The sequence below is a fragment of the Gopherus flavomarginatus genome, chromosome 2 (assembly GCF_025201925.1).
Source record: "Gopherus flavomarginatus isolate rGopFla2 chromosome 2, rGopFla2.mat.asm, whole genome shotgun sequence".
Lineage (NCBI taxonomy): Eukaryota > Metazoa > Chordata > Testudines > Testudinidae > Gopherus > Gopherus flavomarginatus.
Window position 1 is genome coordinate 17277954 of NC_066618.1, and position 19101 is coordinate 17297054.

The 19101-nt window shown below is 44.9% G+C and overlaps 2 protein-coding genes across 15 annotated transcripts in view; one reads left to right on the forward strand and one right to left on the reverse strand.

Moving 5' to 3' along the window:
* Positions 1–19101, reverse strand: part of KMT2C (lysine methyltransferase 2C) — a 339555-nt gene that overhangs the window by 134088 nt on the left and 186366 nt on the right. For all 14 annotated transcript variants that reach the window (XM_050940383.1, XM_050940389.1, XM_050940387.1 and 11 more), the window contains 4 exons: positions 18768–18882; positions 14892–15064; positions 8580–8746; positions 5752–5865 (listed from right to left, as the gene is read on the reverse strand). In XM_050940383.1, coding sequence (XP_050796340.1) covers positions 5752–5865; positions 8580–8746; positions 14892–15064; positions 18768–18882 — 569 coding nt within the window. The remainder of the gene's footprint in view (positions 1–5751; positions 5866–8579; positions 8747–14891; positions 15065–18767; positions 18883–19101) is intronic.
* LOC127045053 (uncharacterized) lies at positions 10835–12899 on the forward strand. The gene is made up of 2 exons (XM_050940441.1): positions 10835–11204; positions 12272–12899. Exons 1-2 carry the CDS (start codon positions 11012–11014, stop codon positions 12820–12822), a joined length of 744 nt encoding a protein of 247 aa, XP_050796398.1. The 5' UTR covers positions 10835–11011; the 3' UTR covers positions 12823–12899.

The window sequence follows — 19101 nt, forward strand, 5'->3', positions numbered from 1 at the left end:
AAAGATGGTACCAAAAAACGGCTGAGTTCACATAACAGTAGAGCAGGGCAAATAATGGAAAATAAGAATTCATAGTACATTTGTGCATATTCACCCACCTCTGGGTGAACAATGAAATAAAAAATAAATTTAGCAATATTCTGTTAATGTCTTTCCAACCTCAGTGGGTGTGTGTCGGGGGAGACAATAATAGAAAACTATTGAAATGGTGGAAATGCTAAATGCCTTTTCTGTTTCAGTTTTCACCAAAAAGGTTAGTAGTGACTGGACATCTAACATAGTGAATGACCGTGAAAATGAGGCAGGAGCTGAGGCTAAAATATGGAAAAAACAAGTTAAAAATTACTTAGACAAGTTAGGTGTCTTCAAGTCAGCAGGGCTTGATGAAATACATCCTAGAATACTCAAGGAGCTGATTGAGAAGATATCTGAGCTTTTAGTGATTATCTTCAAAAACTCATGTAAGACAGGAGAGATTCCAGAAGACTGGAAGAGGCCATATATAGTTCCAATCTATAAAAAGGGGAATAAGGACCACCCAGGGAATTAGAGACCAGTCAGTTTAACTTCAGTACCCAGAAAGACAATGGCGCAAATATTCAAGCAATTAGTTTGCAAATACCTAGAACAGAGATCGGCAACCTTTGGCATGCAGTTCACCAAGGAAAACCCCTGGCGGGCTGGGCTGGTTTGTTTACCTGTCACGTCCACAGTTGCGGCCAATCGCAGCTCCCACTGGCCGTGGTTTGCCGTTTCAGGCCAATGGGGCTGCAGAAAGGGCGGCCAGTACATCCCTCTGCCCGCGCCACTTCCTGCAGCCCCCACTGGCCTGGAGCAGCGAACTCTGGCCAGCAGGAGCTGCGATTGGCCAAACCTGCAGACATGGCAGGTAAACAAACTGGGTTGGCCTGCCAAGGGCTTTCCCTGGCAGGCTGCGTGCCAAAGGTTGCCAATCCCTGACCTAGAAGATAATAAAGTCATAAATAACAGTCAACAAAGATTTGTGAAGAACAAATCATGCCAAACCAACCTAATAGCTTTCTTTGACAGGGAGGGAGGACGTGATGGATGTCCTTTGTGGAGGGAGGAGGTGATGGATGTGGTATATCTTGACTTTAATAAAGCTTTTGATACTGTCCCTCATGACTTCTTCATTAAAAAAAAGGGATATATAGCATAGATGGAGCTACTCTAAGATGTGTGCACAGCTGTTTGGAAAACGATTCCCAGAGAGCAGTTATCAGAGGTCCACAGTCCAGCTAGACGGGCATATCGAGTGGGGTCCCAAAAGGATTGGTCCTGGATCCAGTTCTCTTTAATGTCTTCATAAATTATTTAGATAATGGCATGGAAAGTACATGTATAAAGTTGTAGATGACACAAAGCTGAGTGGGTTTGCAAGTGCTTTGGAGGATAGGATTAAAATTCAACATGATCTGGACAAACTGGAGAAATGGTCTGAAGTAAACAGGATGAAAATCAGTAAGGACAAATGCAAAGTACTCCACTTCCGAAGGAACAATCAGTTGCACACAAACAAAATGGGAAATGTCTGCCTATGAAGGAGTACTGTGGAAAGGATCTGGGGGTCACAAGCTGAATGTGAGTCTAGAGTGTAACAGGTTGCAAAAAAAACAAACATAATTTTGGGATGTATTAGCAGGAGTGTTGTAAGCAAGACATGAGTAGTTCTTCCACCTACTCTGCACTGATTAGGCCTCAACTGGAGTATCGTGTCCAATTCTGGGCACCACATGTCAGAAAAGATGTAGACAAATTGAAGGAAGTCCAGAGGAGAGCAACAAAAATGACTAAAGGGCTAGAAAACATGACCTATGAGAAAGGCTGAGAGTCTTTCACGGAGGCCACGGACTCAGTGACTTTCTGAGACTCCGTGAATTGCGCAGCTGCAGCGGCTAGTGCGGATGACCCAAGGGTCGCCCGAGCAGCAGGGGCGGCCCTGGTGCCAGCCACACTAGCCGATGCTCTGACAGCCCCAGGCAACTGTCAGAGCAGTGGTCTGGGAGCAGCAGCAGTGCCCTAGGTCACCTCCTGGACCTGGAGGAGCAGCAGCAGGGCCCCAGATCACCTCCGCCTGCAGGAGCAACGACAGGACTCCAGGTCGCCTCCACCTGGAGATGTGGTGGTGACGGCAGCAGGGGCCCGGGCTGCTTCCCCCAGGAGAAGCAGCAGCAGTGGGGCCCTGGGCTACCCATCCCCAGAAACAGCAGTGGCAGCACGGCACCTGGATGCACCCCACTGTCAGCAGCATCTGCTGGAGCGTGCCCCCGCCCGGCCCCCCCTCCTCCCCGTCAGTACCTAAGATTTAGTTTGGGATATTTTTAATAAAAGTCATGGACAAACTTTTTGTTTATTGCCCGTGACCTGTCCATGACTTTTACTAAAAATATCTGTGACTAAATTGTAGCCTTATCTATGAGGTAAGATTGAAAAAATTGGTTTGTTTAGTCTGGAGAAGAGAAGACTGAAGGGAGACATGACAACAGTTTTCAAATACATAAAAGATTGTTGCAAGGAGGAAGGTGAAAAAAATTTCTTGTTAACCTCTGAGTTTAGGACTAGTAGCAATGGTCTTAAATTGTAGCAAGGAAGGTTTAGAGTAGACATTAGGAAAAGCTTCCTAACTGTCAGGGTAGTTAAGCACTGGAACAAATTGTCTAGGGAGGTTGCAGAATCTCCTTCATGGAAGTTTTTTAAGAACAGGTTAGACAAACACCTTTCAGGAGTGGTCTAGTTATTACTTAGTCCTGCCTTGAGTGCAGAGGACTGAACTAGATAACATATTAAGGTTCCTTCCAGTCCTGCACTTTTCTGATTTGATGATTTTTCAAATAAATACATTTGCCAAGTTCATTGATTCAATTAAGAAAACACAGCAAGCCTACCCAAGAGTGCTGGAACAAAATGTCACATACAGAGAGCTTGATGGTTTAGGCCGGGGTGGCCAAGCTGAGCCTGAGAAGGAGCCAGAATTTACCAATGTACATTGCCAAAGAGCCACAGTACTAAGTCAGCAGCCCCCATCAACTCCCCTCACTCCCTGCTCCCAGAGCCTCCCGCCCACTGGCAGCCCTGCTGATCAGTGCCTCCTCCTCCTCCCTCTCCGCACCTCCCGAAGAGCTCTTTTGTGGCATGCAGGAGGTGGGGGAAGGAGTGAGGGCACAACAGGCTCAGGGGAGGGGGCGGAAAGGGGTTGAATGGGGGCAAGGCCTGTGTCAGAGCCAGTGGTTGAGCAGTGAGTGCGCCCGCGCCCCGCCCCCCCCCCGGCACATTGGAAAGTTGGCACCTGTAGCTCCAGCCCTGGAGTCAGTGCCTATACAAGGAGCCGCATATTAACTTCTGAAGAGCTGCATGTGGCTCTGGAGCCACAGGTTGGCCACCTCTGGTTAAGGCTTGGAATATTTCTGAATTAATGGATGATCAAACACCTAATAGACAACAGTCTTTCTGATTAGAAGCCATCATATGTTTTGGCTAATGCTTTGTAATGACTTTTCTTTCCTATTTCTTAGGAAATCTTAAACAAATAACTCCATCTACTAACCAACAGTTACAGCCTTATTATAGGACACTGAAGGTGTCAGGTGCTCTAAAATGCTACTAAAAATACATAAAAATGGAACCACTGAAAGGTGCATAGCTATTGTACAAACTTAAGGGTAAGAACTATGAACTTGATACTTAATCCTTGACCTGCTTTACAGTTAAAATTTAGGCTCATATAGCTGTGTCACTCTGCAGTGTGAAAAATCCAAACCCATGAGGGATGTAGCTGTGCCTACCTGACCCCCAGTGTAGATGCAGCAAAGTTGACAGTGAATGCTTCCCACTCTAGCTACTATCACTCAGGTAGGTGGTGTTCCTACATCAATGGAAAAACCCCTTTTGTTGGTGTATGCTGCACTATGGGGTTATGCTGGCATAGCTTCGGCACTGTGGCAATGCCAGTGTAGTCCCCTTAGTGTAGACATGTCCTTTTGTGTTAGGGCACACACTATAATTTCTCAAAACCCAAATTTTTGTCAGTTCTCCAGTTGTGTGCAGCAACATACGCCAGTATTGAAAGAGTAGCAAATATGTGGAAAACATCTTATTCTGGAGAAACTACATATTGTATTTAGAATACGAAATGTTTTCATAAGAATTTCGCCTGCTGCCTTGTTTTGAAAACAAACATGACAAGGTCTCTTGTGGTTCACTCTTCTGTGAAGTAAACAGATGTCAGACAAAAGATGAGCTCCTTCCTGAACTCAGGAGAAAAGTTTACAAAGCTGTAGGACTTTGGACTTGGCAGCTCATTTGCTAGTGCTCTTTGTTTCCATATTGGATACTCAAGTTCTCAACCTTCTAGCTGGCAAAGGCAAGAAGTTCTGAAGGAGTTGCACATTCAGCCAACAGGAAGAAGTGTCTCATGTTAATCAATAGCACCCTTCGTCCCCGCAGCCCTGAAGCCAAATAAATAAATATGTATGTTACTTCTCAAAGTGCTTTGAACAGAGTGGGTAGGTTCCAGTAAGCAGTGTTAATGGCAATTTTTGAAAGGTGGTCCATCCAGAGTCAGACAAAATGGAAAGGTGATTACAATAAGGAAAATCAAGTGAACTGAATTTAAAGCGGGAAAAAAAATTGCTTGTATTTTTGCCCTGAGCTTCTTTTTATAAGGGTAGAATATCTATTTTAAAAATCCTCTTACATTTGGAAAAACGATGAATTATCACATGTGGTTGTATGATTAAATCCATGCAGCAAGGATGCTGGAAGCACTCACCCCTTGGATATGTGGCCCAAAACACACAAGAGAAAATTTAGCCACTCATCCTGTTGTGTGCTATTGCTAACACATGAGACTCTGTGAAAGCAAAAAGGATACCATTCCTCTAGGGTCGGAGGCCAGCAGCTGGCTAATCAGGTCCACCTGATGCACCTGGGACAAGACCTGTGTAACTTAACAGGCTGTTCTCCATAAAAGGAGGACCAAGAAATACAAAGGGAGAGCTACGATATCTGCCAGAGGCTGGAGCTAGTTCTGTGAGGAACTGCTCCCAGAAACAAAACGGATAGAAGGGAGACTGTGGGAAGTCCTATTATCACAAAGGCTCTGAGGCGAGAGTCAGGAACTTTTGGGTTTAAGACTTTACCAGGATGAGGGACAGACTTATGGACATTTTGATCTTCTTTTGTTGAGGAGTCATGAAAGAAAAGAAACAGCAGGAGCTGACCTGCTGGAAATTACCTTCCTCAGACTCTGTGAGACGGGGTTCCGGGCAGAATTCCTCAGAGAAGGGCACAGGCTCAGCAAGGACAAGCCTGGGTCCAGCTGGAAGAGGGGGCTATAAAACAGGCCCCAATCCTTTGCAGACTCATACAGAAAGTTTTGCGATTGAAATTATGTGGCAATAAATTTTTTTTTCCTCTATAGTCCACAAATATACAAACATACCAACTTGGTTAGCTTCTATTTCAGGGAATATCCACTCCCAGTAAATATTTAACATTTTCCCCCCATATAAAGGTTCTACAGACAGAGTCTATAACTTTATCCTTGTCTTAATGAAAATAATCTTTCAGACAACAAAACATAGTTAATACAGTCACTGAACAGTTCTGGTAATGGAATCTATACAATTCATTTGACTCTGCAAAAGGCAGGGAATCTTCCTGTTAGTGTTTACGTAACTTCATGTGCACTTAGTGATCTATTTTTTCTGGCTGTGAACCTCTCATTCTTACCATCTGTGACACATCCAACTATTGATTCTTGACCAGGACCATCATCAGCAACTCTTTTTTCCTGAAATGCCACTTCTTCTGCATCACCTCCAATTTCCATTTCATTTGTACAAGCTTAAGGAAAAGCAAAGCATTTATCAATTTTGACATAGTGTTTATTGTATTACTTTGGCATCAGTGGTTGCTGTCATTGCTTGACCTTTTGGTTTAACAACGTGGTATTTAACTATATGATTTGAGATGAGGCAAATTAGGACAGCTAGAAGGTTAAATAAAATATACAGTACTTCCTAAAGAGCTTGTCTAAACATGGAGTTACTTAGGAATAGCTGTATCTCCATGTATGGACACTTATTCCAGAATAAAAGTGCCTTGGCCCTATGTAACTTAACCCACTCTAATGTTACATCTACATTACAGAGCCCATGCCAGCATAGCTGTACCAGCATAGTCCCCGAATGTAGACACAGCATTCACCAAGAGAAGGAGTTTTTCTGCCGATGTAGGAACACCACCTCCCTGAATGAAGTTAGCTACACTGACAGAAGCCCTCTTCTGTTGGCATAGTTGTGTCTACACTATGGTTTTTGTCAGCATAGCTATATTGATGGTGATGCGGTTTTTCACACCCATGGCTGACATACCAGTAACATTTTAAATTTGAAGAGAAGACCAGGCTTAAATGGAAAAATTTTAACAGGTGCATGGCACTCTTATTCCAGAATAAGAGTGTCCCTGCATGGAAGTATTCAGGAATCTATATTGCACTTTAAATTCGTAGCCTATCTTAATCCCAGTTAACTTTCAAGTATAGACAAGCCCCAAGGGCCTTATTCTCATTAGTGCTACAGCTGCTTTACACCATTCTGACAATGAAAAGGGATTTTAAAGTGAGTGTAATTTTGTAAACATAATTTACACTCACTTTAAAATCCTTTTACACTGCCAGAACCATATAAAAGAGCTTCGGCGTAAATGAGAATTAGGCCCTAAGGTCCCAAATCCTATAAATAACTTACAGAATCACGGCTGAAAATATTTATGAAAATATTTAATACAAGAACACTGTAGACATATGACATAGTGAAGAGGCTCTATCATCTATCAACGTTCAAATGGAGGCTAAATTTTCCACTTGAGGTACAGGCCTTCTTTCATACGCAAGGATCCCATTTCAGCTGGAGGAAGCTGCATGGATAAAGCATATTAATTCAATGAGTGGGGCTACCTCTCGGGCTGAAGTCCTCGTTATGGTGCATGCCTACCAGAAGACTACTTTCTTTTCCCCTAAAAGCCTTTATACCTAATAAAATTTATTAAAATGCAGTAGGCAAAGTAGGAGACAGGGAAAATGTAAAGTATATACTAATACCTGCAGCTCCTAAAGAACTGATTCTCAGATAGCATTAGTGCAAAAAAGCACAATGACTGCTGCTTTCTGTTCAGGAAAGCCTCTTTAAAGTTCAAAAAGTCAGACATGATTAGGTGATGCTATTTTTAGCACCTAAATATGCCTCTCAGAGACTATGCCAACATTAGTGTGATATTTTAATTTCACTTTGAGGAAATGATCATTTAGATTAAACCCAGATTTGGAACCAATGTACAAAAGTGATCTCTTAGGTGTAAAATGCTACACGACTACCCTCCTATAACAGCTTCAGATTTTCACTAGTAGTTGAGATGACAGCCTAACTCTTCCTTGGAGGAAAATAATACATTCCTCAGTGTTTCATCTGGCTAAAAAACATAACAAAAGTAGTATTTTCAATTTTAAGCATTCAAATAAAAGCTTCCATTTATTCAGCAGTGTTTCCACTTTAAGGCTGGAAAGTTTTTAGGATTAGTTTTGTGTGTTAGCTCAGGCTTCTCCCTAAATGACCTAAACCCACTATCTGAAAGTTCAATAACCACAAGTAGCCTTTCAAGATAGAAGCGACCTTTTGCTAACCTGTTGTACATGTTCATTCCTAACCTCTGACATTCATTTATTTATATTTACATACTGTCACTGTCCCTCTCCAAGATCAATTTTTCCATTATCCCCTGCTGCTCATCAAGGGTGTATACACATGGCTGGAGCAAGCAACAAAGATGCTTGTTTATGCAAAGAATTAGCCTGCACACATAGGAGAAGTATACTTGACTTTTCTGGTAGTTCAACATCTTCCCCATCACCAATGAAAGAATAGTTGACTCCCTGGGATATAGATACCTTGCAGTTGGTTTCCCTATTTATTCTAAAAGAAGTTCACAATACATGGATGGCAAAAATTCACAAAGTACCAGATTGGCTGATGCTGGCAAAGCAGTGCATGACTTCACTAGTGCCCTCTCCTAACGATGGTGGTGTTTTTTGTAAAATTTCTAGCCTACGCCTCCAAGCTTAAACACCAAACTTATTTCTCCCATGAGACAAAACATGCATGAGAAGAAGTGCAATCCCTGTGACAATGTGGTGTGAAACACCCAAGAGTATTCAACTTCTCCCTCCCATTACAATTTAGCAAGGTAGCAGGTCTAGCAGATAGAGCACCAAACCATGGCTTGGGTCCTACTCCCAGCTCTGTCGATGACCTACTGTAAAAGCCTGGACAAAGCACTTCATATCTTTCTGTTCTCCCACCCCTCATCTTTGGTCTGTCTTGTCTAATTAGACTATAAGATCTTTGAGGCAGGGACTGTCTCCTGTGTAAATATTTTGTTTCGAACTGGACTCTTGTAATGACAAAATGACATTTAATTGAATGTTGTTTAATGATTTAATTAAATACAGCTTAACCATAACTAACTGTTTGATACTCTCACACTTTAAGAGAAAATTTTACCTGTCACACTGCCAGATTCAGGAATCAGTCCAGAAGTCTGCATTACATCACATGGCTGTGCCTGATCCACTTCTCCTTCTAGTTGTTTACAAAGAGTACAGATGTAATCTTTAAACTGAGAATCCAATTCATTACCTGGAGGTTTGTCACATTCTATATGAATCCACCTGGATAGATTATTAAAGTTACATTAATGATCATTAATTCACATTAAATTATAAAATATCTTACTAAGAATCACTCTCTCTCTCTTCATTCCAACTCTCAGAACAGGCACAAGCACAGAAATGCACACCCCCACCCCCCAAAAAAGCGTAAACCAATGCCTAAAGGGCCCAATTATAAATTATGACTAAATGTACTTTGCCCTTTGACTTATTTAGACAGTAAGGCCTAGAGAATGTGATTCTTTTTCAACTTAGAAATACTACTGCTTTGGGGAGGGAAGAAATAAAAAAAGCTTTCAATACATCAGGCAGAGAACAAATGTAAATAGCTGTCTAAACGTTGTTTAAAGCCAACCATGTAACCATAATATTGTCCTAAATGCACATCAATTTAAAGATTTCCCCTCTCTTTCATCCCCCCCATTACTGAGCTAACAGCATGGGTATAATTGGATAGAGAATGCCTATTCTATAGGCTTTACAAAAGAAGACAAATACCAGAAACAGAATTATTTGTTATCTTCATGAAATGAAAATTTGTAATAGAAAGAATTTAAAGCTTGTGCTCATAAATGACAGGTTTCAGATTAGCAGCCGTGTTAGTCTGTATCTGCAAAAAGAACAGGAATGCTTGTGGCACCTTAGAGACTAACAAATGTTGGTATAATGTGGGGCCATGTGGGTACCCATAGTAGTGCCGTTCACTTGAAGGTATACATTATCCCCAAATGTGAAATAGTCCTGGGTGAGGACAAAGTCACAAAGTTCAGCCACCAGGTTTGCCATGACATTACTGAGGATACTGTTCCTGATAGCTTGTAGTCCACACAAAGATGGATCAATCACACACCACACAACAAAAACACTAACCCAGGAACCTATCCTGGCAACAAAGCCCCATGCCAACTCTGTCCACATATCTATTCACGGACACCATCACAGGACCTAATCACATCAGCCACGCCATCAGGGGCTCGTTCAATGTGATATATGCCATCATGTGTCAGCAATGCCCCTCTGCCATGTACAGTGGCCAAACTGGACAGTCTCTACGCAAAAGAATAAATGGACAAAATCTGACACCAGGAATCATAACATTTAAAAACCAGCAGGAGAACATTTCAACCTCTCTAGTCACTCAGTGACAGACTTAAAGGCGACAATTTTGCAACAGAAAAGCTTCAGAAACAGACTCCAATGAGAAACTGCTGAACTGGAATTAATTTGCAAACTAGATACCACTAACTTGGGCTTGAATAGAGACTGGGAGTGGCTGGGTCATTACATAAATTGAATCTATTTCCCCATGTTAAGTATCCTCACACCTTCTTGTCAACTGTCTGAAATGGGCCATCTTGATTATCACTACAAAAGTTTTTTTTCCTCCTGTTGATAATAGCTCATCTTAATTAATTACCCTCTTAGAATTGGTATGGCAACTTCCACCTTTTCATGTTCTCGGTATGTACATATATCTTCTTACTGTATGTTCCATTCTATGCATCCAGTGAAGTGGGGCTGTAGCCCACGAAAGCTTATGCTCAAATAAATTTGTTAGGGCTTGGCTACACTACAGAGTTGCAGCGCTGGTGAGGGGGTTACAGCGCTGCAACTTAGGATGTGGCCATACTTGCAAAGCACGGCCAGCGCTGCAACTCCCTGGTTGCAGCGCTGGCTGTACACCTGGTCAAGCCTCGGGTGTAGGGGATCCAGCGCTGGTCAGCAAGTGTGGACACCCACCAGCGCTTTTATTGACCTCCGTGGCATAAGGAGGTATCTCAGCATACCTTAGAAGCCTCTCTGGTAATCATGCACACTCCACTGCCCTGGGCTCAGCTGACCCCTCCTTTAAATGCCCCGGAAATTTTAAAAATCCCCTTCCTGTTTGCTCAGCCAGGTGTGGAGTGCAATCAATCATTCAATCAATCAGCGACCATGCCTCCACGCCCCAAAAGAGCCCCAGCATGGAACAATTCAGAGCTGCAGGACCTCATCAGTGTTTGGGGTGAGGAGGCTGTGCAAGCACAGCTGCGCTCCAGAAGTAGAAATTATGATACCTATGGGCAGATATCGCAGTTCTTGCTGAGAAGGGGCCATGAACGGGACGCGTTGCAGTGCAGGGTCAAAATAAAAGAGCTGAGGAGTGCTTACTGCAAAGCCCGTGAGGGAAATCGCCGCTCAGGAGCTGCCCCCACAACCTGCCGTTTTTACAAGGAGCTGGATGCCATACTTGGGTGTGACCCCACTGCCAATCCGAGGACCACGATGGAGAGTTCACAGCAGGGAGAAGTGGGGGAGGGTGTAGAGGAAGCTGACAGTGAGGCTACTGGCATGGAGGGAGACACCCCGGAGTCCCAGGAGGCATGCAGCCAGGAGCTCTTCTCAAGCCAGGAGGAGGCTAGCCAGTCGCAGCAGCTGGAAGTTGCTGGTGAGGAAGAAGCTGAGGATCGTGCTCGGGGTAAGTAGATTTTTATGTTTTGGGAGAGGAGGGTTTGGGTTATGGCTGCCTGCATGCATGCCTAAACGTGGAATAGCCCATTGATTTGCTCTATCACGTCTCTGTAATCTGCCTCGGTAATCTCTTGAAAAGTTGCAGCCAGAGCTTTTGCAATTTGCTTTCTCAAGTTGATCGGGAGAGCCACCATGGTCCTTGTCCTGGTCAGGCTAACTCGTCCGATCCACTGTGCAGCGAGGGGTGGGGGGACCATGGCTGCACACAGGCAAGCTGCATAGGGGCCAGAGCGGAATCCACATTGCTGTAGAAGACCCTCCCTCTCTTCCTAGGTAACACGCAGCAGTGATATATCTGGCAGTAGGAAACCCTGTTGAGAATTTAGGGATACTTGAGTGCAGGGCGCCAGGTTCGCGGTCCCCCCCCAGCCCCGCGGTGTGCTCCGGTCACCCCCCCCCCGTCTTTCCCAGCACGTAGCTAGCCCCGCGGTGCCCTCCGGTCTCCCCTCCACCTTCCCAGCAGGCATCCAGCCCCGCGGTGCGCTCGGGTGTTCCCCCCCCCAGCATGTAGCTATCCCCGCGGTGCGCTCCGATGTTCCCCCACCCCTCTCCCAGCAGGCATCCAGCCCCGCGGTGTGCTCCGGTGTTCCAAGGACGTTGGTAGCCCCGCGGTGCGCTCCGGTGTTCCCCCACCCTTCCCAGCAGGCAGCCAGCACAGCTGTGCGTTTCCCCCCCCTCACCAGCAGGACGGCATTAACGCGGACCCCCGCCCCCCGCCCCGCCAGCAGCTCGCCACCTTCCTGTTCACTACTGTCCCCTGTGCAGGACACCAGCTACGTCCTGTACCCAGTGCAGATAAACCCCAGTGACCCATCGGTCAATTCCCCCTCCCAAGGGGAACTCGGGGGAAAAACACTCACCCCATTGCTCGCCATGACTTAGCTTCCCTGGCCTCTCTGTGTTATGTGAGGTATGTGCGAAGGATGCTACCAAAAGTCTAAAAACTCCTTCACTGTGTGATAATAAACAATGTAGCCTCTGTGTATTACATGGTTCTATCTTTCTTTTTTCTAGTGACCTTGACTAATGCAGCCGGATCACTGGCCTCACGTCGATTGCAGAACTTGAGAAGAAATCCAAGAAAATCAAAAGAAGAATTGACCAAATCAGTTATGAATCACTACAACAGAGAAAGTAGGAAGACACAGGAATGGAGAGAGAAAATGTATGAATGGAGAGAGAAAATGCATGAGTGGAGGCAAACAGAAAGCAGGAGAAAGGAATTGGCTATCAAAAAAACCTCAAAGCAGATGATAAGCCTCCTGGCTCGCCAAACTGAGTCTTTCGAGTCTCTCGTAGCCATGCAGGTAGATATGTACCGTGGTAACCCACAGCCCTCCCAAAGCTCTCTTTCTTGTTCCCCAGTATTTGCACAAAACACCTTTCTCCAGCAGCCAGTTTCTTATTACCCCCATCTGCCCCCAACACCTGTACAATCACCTACCAGCCCTGATAACTATAATTCTTATCCTGTGCACTCCACCCCCATTACCCTGCAGCATAGTAATCCTGAAGTGCAGCAGACATTGAACAGTAATCCAAATAGGACACATTCAAACCTCTGAATGTACAGTCCACCACCCTAACCCCCCTTGCCTTTTATGTACTGTATGTTGAATAAAGGATTTTATGTCTTTTTCAATACGTTTTATTATTGCAGGAAGTGGTATATATTGTACCCCAAGGTAGAACAAAGCACAGCAAAGGCACCAAACATTACTGTTGGCTCTCAGCATCAAATTGCTCCCTTAAAGCATCCCTAATCCTTGAAGCCCTTTCCTGGGCCTCCCTAGTAGCCCTGCTCTCTGGCTGTGCAAATTCATCCTCTAGGAGTCGAACCTCGGAGGTCCATTCCTCACTGAATCTTTCACCCTTCCCTTCACAAATATTATGGAGGGTACAGCATGCGGATATAACAGCGGAGATGCTGCTTTCCTCCAAATCTAGCTTCCCATAAAGACAACGCCAGCGGGCTTTCAAATGGCCAAAAGCACACTCCACAGTCATTCTGCACCGGCTCAGCCTGTAGTTGAACCGGTCCTTGCTCCTGTCAAGCTTCCCTGTATATGGTTTCATGAGCCATGGCATTAAGGGGTAAGCGGGGTCTCCAAGGATCACAGTGGGCATTTCGATGTCCCCTACTGTGATCTTGCGGTCTGGGAAAAAAGTCCCGGCCCTCAGCCTCCTGAACAGAGAACTGTTCCGAAAGATGCGTGCATTGTGCACCTTTCCAGGCCATCCTGAGTAAATGTCAGTGAAATGTCCACGGTGATGCACAAGCGCTTGCAGAATCACGGAGAAATACCCCTTACGATTAACGTACTCTGATGCCAGGTGCGGTGGTGACAGAATAGGAATATGCGTCCCATCTATTGCCCCTCCACAGTTAGGGAAACCCATTTCTGCAAAGCCGTCCACAATGTCCTGCACGTTCCCAAGAGTCACAGTTCTTCTTAGCAGGGTGTGATTAATGGCTGTGCAAACTTGCATCAGCACCATTCCAACGGTGGATTTTCCCACTCCAAACTGGTTCGCCACCGATCGGAAGCTGTCTGGAGTTGCCAGCTTCCAGATTGCAATAGCCACCCGCTTCTCCACTGGCAGGGCAGCTCTCAATCTCGTGTCCCTGCGCCGCAGGGTAGGGGCGAGCTCAGCACACAAGTGACATGAAAGTGGCTTTTCTCATCTGAAAGTTCTGCAGCTACTGCTCGTCATCCCAGGATTGCAGGACGATGTGATCCCACCACTGAGTGCTGGTTTCCCGAGCCCAAAGGCGCCGTTCCACGGTGCTGAGCACGTCTGTTACTGCCACAAGCAATTGAGTGTCTTCAGCGTCAGGCGTTTCAATATCATCGTCTGACTCCTCACTGTCACTTTGCAGCTGAAGGAATAGCTCCACTGCCATGCGTGATGTGCTGGCAACATTCATCTGCAAGGTCCTCAGCAGCTCAGGCTCCATTTATAACAAAAATCTCAGAAATAGCGCTGCAGAATCACAATGCCACCAAAGTGCTCGGAATGTGTAGCAAAGCACCACGGGGCGTTGGAACAGGAAGCGGAAAGACCCCCACACTTCCTTCCCCTTCCCACAAGCCACAGCGCCAAAATGGGACGAGGTGCTCTGTGGGATAGCTGCCCACAATGCACCACTCCCAACAGCGCTGCAAGTGCTGCAAATGTGGCCACACTGCAGCGCTGGTAGCTGTCAGTGTGGCCACACTGCAGCGCTGGCCCTATACAGCTGTACGAACACAGCTGTAACTACCAGCGCTGCAAAACTGTAAGTGTAGCCATACCCTTAGTCTCTAAGGTGCCACAAGTACGCCTGTTCCTTTTGCTCATAAATGTTATCACACTGACAGCCCAGGTCAGCTCTAGTCTTTAGTTTGTCCACAGAATAAATGCAACATGACTAACAGCAGGGCAAGTCTCTAGAAGAAGAGAGGACAGCTTACTGACCATGCACATTTACTTGTTTGATGAAATTACAAAGGGTCCTATTCATTGAGAACTGTGGCAATGTTTTATGATGACCCTTGCCAATTAAGTGAAGTGAGATGGATGCACTAATTTCCGATAGGCCACCAAACACATTATAATGATTTAAGGAGATGTCGTAAATTCAGCTTCTTACCTTTTGCACGTATGACAGTGCAACAAGTCTTTCTGCAAGTCTGGGTGGCATGATTTTTCACACAAAGGACAAGGTAGGTTGTCTTGCTGTTGGTAACAACTATCACACACTAGACAGTTGTGGTGCCACTGACAACTGGTTCGTGTGCCACACTCGGCACACACTCTGCAGTTCTGGGGACCATAAAAAACAGGGATTTAGTTTGTTAATTATGATGCTACACCACAGGACCAAACTATCATTAATTGACACTTTCTACTTTGATTAAAGAGGCATTTTAAAATCCTTTTTTGGGGGGGGGAAAATGCTAGTAAATGATACAAGATTATCTGCTCTGACTTTGAAGTCTTTTATCAACAGAACATGTAAAATCTGGCAATAGCAGGAAAAATTTCCTTGCACTGTACTCTCACTTGAAAGGGACACAACCTCTCTGGTGAATGGACACTTCAGTCTCTAATTCCATTCAAATGTCAGCTTCTTGTTGAGACTACTAACAAGAGGCTCAATTAGTACAAACCGTGGTGGTGCTTTCGTGATTCTGACACCTGTATAATGAGAACTGAATTAGGACTCAACTCATTTCACAAAGATCACCAAATAAAATCATATACTAACTAACTATCTTTAGTCCATATTACAGTTTTTACACGTATAACTTCAGAACTAATGGTAATCTTTTAACAGCACACATAACTGTTCAATTACTGCTCATTTTCTGTGCAGCATACAACACCAGAAAATGTATTACCAAATTATTGCCATTTATGACGACAACAATGGGGTAAGTCCAGTCTCTTTCTCCATGGTGAAAGAGGGCCCTGTGCAGTTGAATTGGAGTGTAAGGACAAAGGGAGGCATACGGGGCAGGAAGCACATACTTCATGGCACAGACTGGAGTGTTGCACAAGCCCCTTCAAGAGCAATGTATGGAGGCAGACATGACCAGATGCAGGGAACCCTTATGGATCATCCCCCTTCCCATCTCCTACATAGGGGGCTGCCTAAGTGCCTATATGGGCTGATTCAGCTCCTGAACTGAAGTAGTCTCCACGGAGCAGCTACAGTGCCATACCACAACCTGATGGCAGAATTCCTCCAGAGATCACTAGGTTGGGATTTCTGGCCTGTGTTCTATGCAGGTGGTCAGACTAGATGATCATTATGGACCCTTCTCACCTTAAAAAACTATGTATATTAACCCGAGAGATACAAAGGGAACGTTATAAAGATAGGGACACAATCTCTGGGGGTTGGTGCCCAGAGGCGTCCCTTAGCATGCAGATCTCCCCCTTCCCACATGAAGTGTATGGAGGGGATACATTAGGATCAGTTGCCTCCATGCTAGCAAGCCTTCCTTTCTCTTCTAGAGGCACTCTGAAGGGCTTTTTGTAAGGTCCAGGATTTGTGTTTGAGGAGGTAGACTACAGTGAATCTGGGAAGAAGCATGCCATTACCTTACTAAACTTAAACAACTTTGTTTGAAGAGAACCTCCACGCAGATGTTAATATAGCTTGAACCTTTATTATTAACTTTTTCTGAGAAGGGCATCCTTGATGTTCTGGAATACCGCATGCATTAATGCACACACACCTTTTGTCTTGGGTGGCTGGCCCCTGTAAATGAAGCAGCTGTGCCAGAACAGGTGCTCCCAGTTTGGCAGGGCAATACCAGAGGCTATAAAGGATCAGGGAGAATCAGAGAGAGACACTCAGTGAGTCAGAGCAGCCTGAGTCAGTCATAAAAAGGGGCAGATGAGACTTTCCAGAGACCAGAAGAGGTCCCTGAAGGAAGTTGTAGGTGGTTCCTGGAAAATGCTGAAGGCAGGAGAGTAACAAGAGGGTTTGTTGGACAACAACCCCATGCCACAATGCCAGGGCTGGAGGGTTGGGGAGCACTGAAGGCCAGAGAGTAGCTGAGTGAGTTGCCTAAACTGGAGAGTGAAAGCCAAGGGCTGGAGAAGGCTGACGGCACAGGAGTAGTGGAGGGGCTTATTTACTAACGTGTCCAAGCTGGACCCAGAATAATAGTTAGAGGGGCAGAGGAATGAGAATGATCTCCCAGCAAATCAGCTGTGGGAGCTCCTGCAGGGAAGAGCAGTGCTGCATGCCAGCAAGGAGAGGGCAAGAAGAGGACTGACAAGGTGCTTAGGTGTGGCAGAAAACACTGGAGGTGTGGTACTTGGGGTGTCAAGGGACTCCTAGTCCTGGGATTTTAAGGGCTAAAGGCACTGGATACAATAAATGGACTATGTGTTGGGATTTTTGTGGGGAATTATTTGTATAACATTTATGTACTAAACCAGTCCCAAGGAGTGATATTACTGAGGCAGGAGAGCATGGCATAGAGATACTGGGGACTCAGAAGGAAGAAAACTGAGGCAGGCACAATGGCTGTGCCATCACCTGCGGCAGGAGGATGCTCAAGATGGAGCCACTCATGGCACTGTTTAAGATTATTCCAGGGGCAGGAGTCAAATGGGGAAGTGCTTATCTTGGTTAGCTCCCCGCAAGCGGTGACATGTCCCTGCTGCTCTTAGGCAGAGGCACAGCTAGGTGGCTCTGCGCACTGCCTATGCCTCGCCCCACCGAGTGCTGGCTCTGCAGCTCCCATTGGCTGGGAACCGTGGCCAATGGCAACTGCGGGGACAGCATCTACAGGCAGAGGCAGTGTGCAGAGCTGCGCCTCCATCTAGGAGCAGCAGGGATATGTCACCGCCTGCAAGGAGCTGCCCGAGGTGAGCACTGCCTGGATCTCGCACTCCAAAACCCCTCCTGCGCCCCAATCCCCTTTGTCCTGAGCCGCCTTCCACATCCAAACTCCCTCCTAGAGCCCAAACCCAGCACCTCCTCCCACACTCCAACCCCCTCGTGGCCGTTCCTGTGGCTAGGACCAGCAGGGACATGTCACGGCTTCCGGGGAGCCGTACAGAGCCAGGCAGGAAGCCCGCTGGCCCCGCACCAACCGGACTATAAACTGTACTTTCAATGAAAATCAGAAATGCCAGTTTCTAGAGCTTTCCGGCTGATAAAGTGCTGGATAACACAGATTTTACTGTACATACAGTACCGACAGTATTTGTCCTACATGTATATTATGAACAGTAAACTTGTGTTCAAAATGCTGCACAAACAAAAAGTGCTATATAAAAAACTAAATATGATTAGAATAATGACTTCTCATGCAGGTTTTACATAAATTGGGAACATCTTATCTACAGAAGTTTATTTTTAAAGGTACAATATATTTTTATGAGTATGCTGATTCTTGTCTGCTGCCATTTTACTAATTTTTTTTAAAAAACCAAGTAAATAAGCTTTAGGCACCCAGCAAGCTGACTGGCTGGCACAGATCCTTTCCTGTAGTGAAGGCATCTGGCTTGAAGGCAAAAAATTCTCAACTCAAAAGATTAATAAAAATAATAAATCATGCAATACTAGGGTAAAGAATTAAATAAAAAAGATTATGTGAGAAGTCTCTGTGAAATGGAGTTTCGAGCAAAACAAACAGGATATTTTTAGCTAGTCTCTCTATTAATGTTCAGTAGAAAACATCTAAAAAATAGTTTACACCATTCACTATCACATGTATGAAATTCTCTGGGATTAAGAAAGCTAGACTATTGTGTTTCTGCTACACCCATATGCATATCTATCTTGATTAAAAAAAATAAAATAAAATACTATTTTCACTAGCCAGAGGCTGAATGCGGAATTACTGAATTACTCACTTCAAACAACAACTTTACTCCACAAATAATCACTCTGGTTTCAATGGCAATAAATATGAAGCAAGGTAATACTCAACATGAGTAACGATGTCAAAGCTTGGCCCCACATAGGCAATGAATATTTTAAAAAATATATTCAACTTACTTTGCATTTCCAGCCATTTGTTGGTACAGAGTCCATAACTGGTTGCAGACAAAAAGTATGGTACCCTTTGTCACATGTATCACACACCAACATCTTGTTGTCTTCCCCAGAATGCCTAAGAAATATGTCAATGGCGACACTTCAAGCCATTTAAAACAGGCCATACTGAAAAAAACACTCTTTAGAAAGTATTTTAAGAGCAAAGCCAGGATAATTGAGCACAGAACTCTTTACATCACAACAGCAACATACGGACACAATTTTCAAACACAGGTGCCTACAGACAGGCTCTTAAATCCATATTAAAGAAACTAAAAGTTGTCTTGTTTCAAAA